The sequence below is a fragment of the Zalophus californianus genome, chromosome 5, assembly GCF_009762305.2.
Source record: "Zalophus californianus isolate mZalCal1 chromosome 5, mZalCal1.pri.v2, whole genome shotgun sequence".
Lineage (NCBI taxonomy): Eukaryota > Metazoa > Chordata > Mammalia > Carnivora > Otariidae > Zalophus > Zalophus californianus.
This window is the reverse complement of record NC_045599.1, coordinates 141,074,832-141,086,275: the sequence shown is the minus strand read 5'-3', so window position 1 is coordinate 141,086,275 and position 11,444 is coordinate 141,074,832. Positions and strand designations below refer to the sequence as shown.

General features: G+C 40.7%; 1 protein-coding gene across 1 annotated transcript; it reads left to right on the top strand.

Moving 5' to 3' along the window:
• Positions 1–514: 514 nt before the first annotated feature.
• Positions 515–994, top strand: LOC118357022 (40S ribosomal protein S17). The gene has a single exon (XM_035727813.1). The coding sequence runs from the start codon at positions 541–543 to the stop codon at positions 946–948; it is 408 nt and encodes a 135-aa protein (XP_035583706.1). The 5' UTR covers positions 515–540; the 3' UTR covers positions 949–994.
• The last annotated feature ends 10,450 nt before the right edge of the window (positions 995–11,444 follow it).

The following is an 11,444-nucleotide window of genomic DNA, read 5'->3' as shown; positions in this document are numbered from 1 at the left end:
CTTTCCTCAACTAAGGTACTTAAGCCACACACCTGAAAGCTGAAACTCGATCCTAAGTAAAATTCCTTCGTCCTGCATAAATTTCAGCTCCTCAGTTTTTCTCTTCTTTCTCGTATAGCATATGCAGGTTCATTTATGAAATTTTTTTTATTATAGAGTGGGAATGTGCTAGAAGATTTGAGAATGATTTGGAAATCTGGGGCTCTGTTTGCCATGAAATTCTAGATGCATAATCAGTGTTTGGTAAATTGGAAAGAAGAGCTGAAAGATGATTAAAGATTATTTAAGTTGTCCATTATAAACAAAACAAAATAGAAACCTCTAAAATTCTTCTTCTACCCAACTATATTAGAAGAAGATAATTTGAATAAAGAAATGGAATTCTTTGGTATCTTCTCTTTGACAAAGGATACAAGCCTCTCTGCTTCATAACGTGTGTCGTTGGGGTTGGGTACTAACTAAGAAATTCTCTCAGATTGTATTCTTGTATTAGTCTTTTTAGAAATAGAGGAGCTGAGCTCTTTTACTATACCCGCCAACATGGGCCGCGTCCGCACCAAAACCGTGAAGAAGGCGGCCCGGGTCATCATTGAGAAGTACTACACGCGCCTGGGCAACGACTTCCACACCAACAAGCGCGTGTGCGAGGAGATCGCCATCATCCCCAGCAAGAAGCTCCGCAACAAGATCGCAGGCTATGTCACACACCTGATGAAGCGGATTCAGAGGGGCCCGGTGCGAGGCATCTCCATCAAGCTGCAGGAGGAGGAGAGAGAAAGGAGGGATAATTACGTGCCCGAGGTCTCAGCCCTGGATCAGGAGATCATTGAAGTAGACCCTGACACTAAGGAAATGTTGAAACTCTTGGACTTTGGCAGTCTGTCCAACCTGCAGGTCACTCAGCCTACAGTTGGGATGAATTTCAAAACACCACGTGGAGCCGTTTGAATCTTTCTGCTGTGCTGTAATATCTTCAATAAACCTTGGACAACAACAAAAAAAAAAAAAAAAAAAAAAAAAAAAAAAAAAATAGAGGAGCTGAAACAAGAAACAGAGAGTGGCCTTTTATTACTTTTTTCCCTTTAAACTAAGCCTATTCTCAGTGATCCATGTCTATATCCACCAAAAGCACAGCTTCAATTTTTTACTTTGAAGAATGGGCTCAGGCCATTTTGTCAACACACATTTTTCTCTGCTGGATGTTTAATTTGTTCCGGCCTTTCTGGGAAGCATCACCTTCCTGGGTTCTGCCAAGCCTGAATGGAGTCACTCCTCGGCAGCGTGCCATCGGGTTTGCCCACGGAGCAGCTCCATTCTACCTGTTTTTTGAGTACTATGAAGCAGATATTATCAAGGCTCTGGCGGCGATAGTAATTGCAAAAGCTTCCAGTGTTTTGAAGCTGCTAGGTACATGGTGATTATAATAAAAAGAATGCGTGATATATTCATTTCTTCATTGGCTGAGAGCAGCTGCTGGGAAAGAGAGACTGGCCAGAAACATAACTGAAAGCTTCTCTGGCAGTGAATTTTTTTTAAACTGCTTTAAAAAAAACCCCACTGGATCTGAGACAATTATCCAGTGAGAGTCTGCGTGATTATCCCAGTGGCTTCGGCAGGAAGAGCCCGTGATTGGTTCTACTCTTTATTCCAAAACTCTTGTTGACTGGCTTACAAACCTGGGCTCTAGAGCAGATTATTTTCTTTAACAGATTTTATCATATTTTGATTCTCCCACTGATTTCCTTTCTTATCCTCACTGATGCCCCGACTGCTGTCCAAGAGGAGCCATGGCCAGACCTTGACAGAGGTGCGAATCAGTGCTTACCCAAAGCCACAGGATTAATGTACTTTGAGAAGCTCTTTTATATGATTATCACCCACTACCCTAAAACTCCATGAAATTCTACCAAACTTGGAAGACCTGACTGCCCAACAACATGGAATCAAACACCATTATTTTTTGGTTTGTTTCCTATCCATTTAGATCAGGGGTTTTTAAACTTTTTGTGTATGCCCTGGATCCCCTTGGCATTTTCATGAAGTCTGTGGACTCAGAACAATCTTTTTTTGTAATCATAAAATACAATAAACAGTATTAGAGAGGCAAGTAAGCAGTAATATTGAAATATAATTAGCAGAATAAAAAAGAACCTTGGAGGACTTTGGGCTTCCATGTTAGCATGCAAGGGGATTAGAAATCGCTACTGTTGCTACATCATCCTAACAAGAAGTAAAAAGCTGAACAAACTGGAATATCCAAAACTCTTTTTCTACAAAAAAAAAAAAAATTATAAGTGAAAAAAAATCACCTCTTTTTAAATCTGCTAGATGAGTCAGGTCACAGGGCTCACAGACCCACTTCACCCCCCCCACCACCCCAAACTGGAGAGAGAGAGACAGGCAGAAACAGAATAATGATCTACTGGAGCAGAGACCTATAAGCAGAGACCCCTTGGGGAGCCAGTGCTAGGCTGGGAAAACCAAGTACCATTGATGAACTGCTGGAGGCTCCACGGTCTGCATTTGAATCCAGGGTGATTCTAGAGTCCCCTTAATTTTGATGCTTAACGATGTCTCTGAGTCGCAAAAACTGGCATAGGTCATGAGTTCTGGTGGCCAGGTAACACCTACCTCTGTCTGCACCACAGCTTGATTTGAAGTCACAATTCACTGCAATCCCATCTGCCTCTTTTCCTGAACTATTTCCAAGAGGTGATTCCCATCTTTGTTACCAAGGGTCAAACTTCACACACTTTTCTACATTTTGCATATAAATCATCTGAAATATCTCCCTTTTCCTAACAATAGCTTCTAATAAAATAAAGGCAGTCTCATTTGCTTGAACGATGTGTAGGAAAATTGATGTCCCACCTAATATTTATGTATTTATTCATTCATTCAACATAGAGTGTTGGGTACTTACTATATATGTCAGGCACTGTTCAGGCACAGGGATTATAAAAGCAGCAACATAGAGGTTCTGCCTTCACAGACTTACATTCTAGTTGGGGAGGGGTTGTCAAGAGAGATATATATGGTAAAGAAATAAATATATAATATGTCAGGAGAAGGTATGAGCCAAGGAGAAAAAAAATAAAGAGTGTTTATGACAAGAGATAAAGGCAGATGAGAGACAAGTTTCATTGCTTGACATTTTCCGAAGTTATATCAGAAAGAATAAATAATAAAATCTCATAGTTATAGAATTAGCCCTAGTCACAACATTGCATAGATTCAGACAGTCCTCAGACCTAATTCCTAATCTGACCTCTACAAAAGCCAACATCGAAGAAACCTCTAGTAGATCACACTACCTCATAAGGAGATGTTATCCCCAAACCAAAACAGCATAAAGGCATAGCTCATTAAAGTAATCACTACATGTATGCATATTCTTTCCTAGTTTTTATTACCTACAAAACTTGTATCATTAAAAGCTAGCTACTTCTCTTTTGAGCTCATGATCACCTTGACATAAAAAATGTTTGGAAAAAAACTTACAAATGCTAAAATAAGGTAAAAGTTTGAACTGAAACTATCATGTAATCAGTACTACTCTTCAAATGGAAGCTCAACAACAAAATCTCTCCACAAATGTGTTTTTATAGGAGTTTCTAATTTCTGTGTCCATAAGCTGGAGATTTCTGTGTGTTTTTAGCACCCCACTGCAGGAGGCAGAATTTCTGGGAAGGGACCCCAAGATTCCATACTTTAATTCCCCAAACCTGTGAATTTAGTGGAGCTAGCACTCCTGTGATTGTGTTATGTTAGGTCCACCCAGGTGGCCTCATCACATTAGGTCTTAAAAGCAAGAGAACTTCTCCTGTTGCTGGCATGACAATGAGGTAGGAGAATACAGGAGACATCAGAGAGATTTGCAGCTTGAGAAGGACTCTTCATGCCGTTGGCGGCAGAAGACGGACAAGGCCACATAAAGGGAACAGAAAGCCAGCAAGGGAATGGGGACCTCAGTCCTACAGTTGTAAGGAACTTGATTCTGCCAACAACCTGAATGAGCTTGGAAGTAGATTCCTCTCCAGAGCCTCCAGAAAACAAAACAAAACACATAGCTCAGCTATACTGCTAACTTTAATTTTAGACTTGTGAGATCCTGGAGCAGAGACATCAGCCAAATCCACCAAAACTTCTGTGAATTAATATATGGGTGTTGTTTTAAACCATAATATTTGCAGTAATTTGTAATTCCAGCATAAAAAAATGAATACAGGGGCACCTGGCTGGCTCAGTCGGTGGAGCATGCAACTCTTGATCTTGAGGTTGTGAGTTCAAGCCCCACAGTGGGTATAGAGATTACTTAAAAATAAAATCTTAAAAAAAAAAAAAAACAAATACACCAGCTTATCCTATGTCATGGCAAATGCCTTTAAACATGTTTTCTGTTTCTATTGTTGGACTGTTTCAGTTGGGTTCACTCAACAGAACTGCATGTCACACTGTTTAAAACACAATATTGTGTCTTCGTAATTCACTGACCTTGTTTGCCTTTCCTGTGGTGGGTGGTTTCCTTATGCTAGTATAGCATCCATTAATTAGCAACAGACATTTACTCAGGGTCACCTGATGCTCTCTGTTATCTGGTGCGCTGTTAGTTGTGTTACCCTATAGTACTTGAAATTTGGTGAGACTGGTTCCACCATTCTTCCAGCAATTTTCGCCTGTGTCTCTCGTTTGACCATTTTAATCAATGTGTGATATGTCAGTTGAACTACCTATGAAATTAGTTTCATTTCCCATGTAATTTATTATTTTAATTGTAAAATTAGCATTTGCTTTGATATTTGGTAGCTTGCAGCATCAGCAAGTTGGAGAAGAATGGTGACCTCACAAATCATTATGGGATTCAGGTCATTGTTGTTACACCACACAGCTTGCTCCCAAGTCATGTTAACATGAACATCAGGATCTCTTACAAAACTTGATTCATGATTCATGACCTGGACTCAGTGAAAATGGACTCTCCTTCCCAAATAGAGTCTCTGGGGGCTACAAAGCTCCATTTAAGATTCTTTTGTTAAAGGAGATCTGACTGCAAAGAAGAAGGTTACACGTGACCAGAAGCAGAATCCTGTCTAGTAGAGAAGAATGCCAGGAAAGTAGAACTAGCAAATCAAAACCAGGAAGGATAAAAACAAAGATTTGCAAATAAAAGAAAGCATGGGACAGAGTCTGACCAAGACGTTTTGAAGGTAGTTAATGTAGCCTCTGAGTCTGGAAGAAGCTGGAGAGAAAGTCTCTAAGAAGTCAAAAAAGGACCAAACTGGGGAGTCTGTGGTCATATTAGAAGGAAATGAGAAGCAGTTTTAAAAGCAGACCAGGCAAGTATCTGACGACAAAGATAATTTAAAATAGAGTATTTAAAAAGTAAGCAGTTATTCATTCCTGGATTTTGGCTAAGTAAGTAAGTAAATAAATAAATAAATAAATAAATAAATAAATATAAAAAGTGAGCAGTTAAAACAATGAGATATGACTACATACCTATTAGAATGATCAGAATGCAGACCACTAACAACATCAAATGTTGATGAAGATGTGGAGCAACAGGAACGCTCCTTCCTTGCTGGCGGGAATGCAAAATGGTGCAGCTTTGGAGGAGTTTGGTGGTCTCTTGCAAAACCAAACATACTCTTACCATAGGATCCAGCATTTCTGCCGCTTGGTATTTACTTATGTCCACATGGATGTTGATAGCAGCTTTATTCATAATTGCCCAAACTTGGAAGCCACTGAAATATCCTTCAGTAGGTGAGGGGATTATATAAACTGTGGTCCATCCAGTCAACGGAATATTATTCAGTGCTAAAAAGAAATGAACTGTCAAGTCAGGAAAAGACATGAGGAAACTTAAATGCATATTACTTAAGTGAAAGAAGCCAGTCTGAAAAGAAAAGTGGGGAGAATAGGTGGAACCCACAGAATTTTTAGGGCAGTGAAACTACTCTCTGTGGTACGATAATGATGGACACTATAAAGATGGATACATTATACATTTGTCCAAACCCATAGAACGTATACCACCAAGAGTGAACCCTAATGTAAACTATGGACACTAGGTAATGATGATGTGTTGATGCAGGTTAATCAATTGTAACAAATGTCCCACTGTTGTAGGGGATGTTGATGATGGGGGAGGCTATGCATGTGGGGGGTGGGGCATTTAGATTGACAATCTCTATACCTTCCTCTCAATTTCACTGTGAACCTCAAACTGCTCTAAAGAAATAAAATCTTGTGGTGCCTGGCTGGCTCAGTTGGTGCAGCATACAACTCTTGATCTCAGGGCTGTGAGTTCAAGCCCCATGTTGGGCGTAGAGCCTACTTGAAAAAAAGAAAGTAGGAAAGGAAGGAAGGAAGGGAGGGAGGGAGGAAGGAAGGAAGGAAGGAAGGAAGGAAGGAAGGAAGGAAGGAAGGAAGGAAAGAAAAAAAGAAAGAAAGAAAAAGAAGAAAGAAAGAAAGAAAGAAAGAAAGAAAGAAAGAAAGAAAGAAAGAAAGAAAGAAAGGAAGGAAGGAAGGAAGGAAGGAAGGAAGGAAGGAAGGAAGGAAGGAAGGAAGGAAGGAAGGAAGGAAGGAAGGAAGGAAGGAAGGAAGGAAGGAAGGAAGGAAGGAAGGAAGGAAGGAAGGAAGAGAAAGAAAGAAAGAAAGAAAGCAAGCAAGCAAGCAAGCAAGCCTGGGTGGCTCAGTTGGTTAAGCATCTGCCCTCAGCTCAAGTTGGTCCCAGAGTCCTGGGATCAAGTCCTGCATCGGGCTCTCTGTTCAGTGGGGAGTCTGCTTCTCCCTCTCCCTCTACCGCTCCCCCTACTTGTGCTCTCTCTCTGGCTCTCTCTCTCAAATAAATAAAGTCCTTAAAAAAAAAGAAAGAGAGAGAGAGAGAGGGAGAGAAGGAGAAAAGAAAGAGAGGAAGAAAGTCTTTTTTAAAGTAAGCTATTAGCAATTTCTCTTAAAAAGTAAAATATGTCAAAATATGTGTATACAGATTTCTGTTCCAGCTTTGGTTATACATAGAAAAATTGGAGATAATCTAAATGTTGAATGCTATTGTCCCTCTCAGCTTATTAGGCAGCTCTCAAGTACAAAAGTGTAGATTTGAATTTACTGTAATGGAAAGACTCTGTGACCCATTGCCCAGTGAGAAATCAGAATAATGATTATATATATATGTATTTTAATCATAATATTTTTTAAATGTCATGAGTGCCCACTATCTGCTAGTTTCTATACTTCTCTTACACTCACCTCGGCCTCTGGGGTGGTATGTGCTATTGCTACTTCATTTCATCTGAGGAAACTGAGCTTAGAAGTAGTTATGCACTTTGGGAGCACCTGGGTGGCTCAGTTAAGCGTCTGCCTTCGGCTCAGGTCACGATCCCAGGGTCCTGGGATGGAGCCCCACAACGGGCTCCCTGCTCAGTGGACAGACTGCTTCTCTCTCTCCCTCTGCCCCTCCCTGCTTGTGCTCTTTCTCTGTGTCTCAAATAAATAAATAAAATCTTAAAAAGAAAAAGAAGTAGTTATGTACTTTGTATAAGTATTTCTCACTTAAATACTTAGGTTAAATTCCTTGCTAAAGCTTAGTACTTGGATTCAGAACTTACAGAGCCAGTGAGTAGAAAAAATGTGGTTTGAATACAGGTTTGTCCGACTCTAAAGCTCATGCCCTAACAGACTGGATAGAAAAAGCATACAGGATATGATCTCATTTTCTTAAGAAAAAATTCATAAATACATATTCAGAATAAACAACTTTATTCTGTGATGCACTCTTCTCTTACAACCTGGCTGTACCTTAAAATCAATTGTGTCTTGGACAACTGCCGACAGAATTCTTCCAGAGAGAATTTACAATTGCTTCTGCCAGTTTTTAAATTAAATTCAATTCTCTTCTTCAGGAGTTTTAAAACACATGGGAGCTGTGACTTCAAACCACGAGCCTGCATATACGTAACAACTTGTAATTCAAATTATCAAGGGAGAATTTTTTCCTTCTTTCCCCCAGCACTAAGTTCAGAATTAAAGTTTTTTTCTATTTCTTTCTATATGGCATGTTGTACCTTCTGTGTCCCAGATTTATTTGGGAGCTGAGGGGCGGGGTTCCTCTTATCTTATTAAATTCCCCATCTTGTTTATTTTTTTAAATCTTTCTTAGTGGTATAGCTCATAATCAATGACTTTTTAAATTATATAAAATGTAGCACTTTCATCAAAACATCAACAGCTATTTTATGAGTTTTGTTCTTTTTCCTTATTTTGTTTCCAAAGTTTTGTGCCAAAAACATGAATCTGTATTTTTAAAAAGTAACATTAAAGAATTGAATCAGCCTATATATTGTAATTTTGAAACAAACAACCAATTGATGGACCTGGATCATAGACATACCAATATCTAGTGTGTTTATCATAATATATATATGAAATATATATATAGTCATATAACAAGAGAAATTATGTATCATGTGCATAAAATTACAATTCATATAAATATGCTGTGTTAGATATAGACATAAATTTGCATATTAGAAGAAATATAGATATGTGCATAGGATACATTTTATATGTTCTATACATATACATACTACATACATGTGTATGTACACATATATACACACATGCACATACATGCATAAATACATATATGCCGGCATTTTTGCTACTTTGGGAGTGGCATTACATTAGATAAAATGGTGATAGGTGTGCAAATGAAAAGAAAGCCACAGACTTGGAGAAATGCTGGCACACCGGGGGCAGAAAAGAGCACGGTCTGAGGTTAGGAGTCTTCAGGAGCTCCCGAGTAAGGCTGACTGACTCGAGAGTCTCAACAACATTCCAAAATGGCAGAGCTGCTTCAGTCCCAGAACCCTACACAATCCCTTGCCCACGGCTAGCCACAAAAAGGCAGGTTTTGGGTAAACTATTATGATTAAGTTTACTTCTTTAAGTATGTTCCAGTAAGTTCTGGATCCCAGAAGATGTCACAATGTGCTTCTGGGGAATTCTTGAGGTTTGGCAGACAGCGAGCTGACGAATACCATCAAAGACAGGACAGGTCATCATCAGAACTGTTCTTGAGGCATGTGGGTAAGGAAAACAGAGCAGGTCGAAAGCTCATGTCTAAAGGTTCGGGAAGGTAACATAGCATCCAGATGGACAAGCTGCCGTTCAGCTCCAGCCCGTGGTTGCGTTGTGGAAATGTTAGCCCAGTTTTACCAGATTCTCCCAATCCTCAAGAGAATTTTCAAGTGAAATTTCCCGGCTCTAAGATATGGGTGGGAGAGGGGGACCCGAGCGATCACCTTGGCAGACAGTTTGGGGAGGATGCCCTGGAATTGGCTGAGGAATGAATGGGAACGTAGAAAGTGGTTTGGGAGCGGAGTATTCTTTCAGGAAGGCTGGCCTCAAAAGAAAGTAAAGAAGCTGGGGGCGCCTGGGTGGCTCAGTTGGTTAAGCGACTGCCTTCAGCTCAGGTCATGATCCTGGAGTCCTGGGATCGAGTCCCGCATCGGGCTCCCTGCTCAGCAGGGAGCCTGCTTCTCCCTCTGACCCTCTTCCCTCTCGTGCTCTCTGTCTCTCATTCTCTCTCTCTCAAATAAATAAATAAAATCTTTAAAAAAAAAAAAAGAAAGTAAAGAAGCTGGATAGGAACCTGAAAGCAAGGGAGAGAAAAAAATTAAAAAAAAATTCAATCGGCAACATTTTTTGCAGTTTTATAAGCAGCAGGGAGGAGAGACCAGAGAAGTATCGCAGATGGTGGAGGGAGCTGGTCTAGCACAAGGGCGGCAGCGTGAATCAGGCACTCACATGGAGAAGGTGGCATTTCAGAGAACTCTGGAACTCTGTTGCTCTGAGATAGGAGTCACTTCGAACACTAGCTGGAAGGGAAAGGAGGTGTCAAATATTTGTCAAATACTCCATCTTCTTTTTCTGTTTTGTTTTAGAGAGAGAGCATGAGCGCAGGCTCATGCAGGGGAGGGAGGGCAGAGGGAGAGGATCCTAAGCAGACTCCCCAATGAGTGTGGAGCTGACGCAGGGCTCAATCCCAAAACCCCGAGATCATGACTTGAGCCAAAACCAACAGTCGGATACTTAACAGACTGATCCACCCAGGCGCCCCAACCGCATCTTCTCTTTGATAAGAAGTCACATCATCAGCTAAGGGGTCCACAGAGGTGGAGTGGGGGTTCAAGTATGGTGACAGTGGGGAGGTGGGATTGGCCAGAGACACAAAAAGGATGTAGAGCAATACTGAGGGTCTCTTCTGTTACTTTTCCTTCATCCAATACACAGGCACCAGGCTGAATAGTTCATTGCTTGACTTTCATACTACTCTTTCACTCAACCGAATATTTTACTCTGCCCTGTCCTCCTTCAAACTCAGTCTTTGTCTTATTCCAACCATTTTGAAAGTGAAACTTTCAAAATGGTTCAAGTGTATTATTCATGGGGCTCTGAGTGGGGAATCCTTATGACTGCGACAGGCCACGTGTCTTGCATTTAGTCTAAATAGCCAACTCTCTTTCTCCAAGACACTATGCCAAAAAATCAATTTTGTTGAAGTTGCTTTATATTTGGAATGCTGTAGATAGTTTACCTCTTGCTCCCAGAAGAATTAAACTATCCTCATGCCGTTAGATTAGAAGTGTGAATTGTTACATCTTACAAAATACAAGAATGGACCAGAGTTTACAATAAACAAAAAGTGTAACGTAGCCACGTTCACATACTGCCCATTTGCTTGAGACTGGCAGCTAGAGGAGTGACTACCTTTTCCAATTATGGCAAACATTTGAGCACTTAATGATATAGAAAAGGTTTATTACATGGGGCGCCAGGGTGGCTCAGTTGGTTAAGCGACTGCCTTCGGCTCAGGTCATGATCCTGGAGTCCCGGGATCGAGTCCCACATCGGGCTCCCTGCTCAGCAGTGAGTCTGCTTCTCCCTCAGACCCTCCCCCGTCTCATGCTCTCTCTCTATCTCATTCTCTCTCAAATAAATAAATAAATAAAATCTTTAAAAAAAGAAAGAAAGAAAAGGTTTATTACATGAGATCTGAAGGTTTAAGACCTATTCCTAAATATACCTGGGCTGTAGATTTTTCTATAGCGACCAAGTTTGTCCCCAAAAATTGGAAGTGGAAAATTATATTCAGAAATAGAGATTCTCCAGGCTTTCCACAATATAGCATGTGAGAGGGAATAAGCCCCTTTACTTCTCTGGTTCAAGGTCTCTCCATTTGCCTTGATTCTGTGGCCTTCCAAAGAAAGGCGCCTCCTCCCACAGCTGGACCAGAGCTGCTGTGACTGGTGATCCCATCTGCCCAGAACAGGAGGGACTTCAGGTCAGAGCAAGGAAAAAGATATGACCACAAGGTGGCAGTAGCGTGCACAAGCATCATTTGGGTGTCACTTTGCAGACTTTACTTGTTAAGGCAA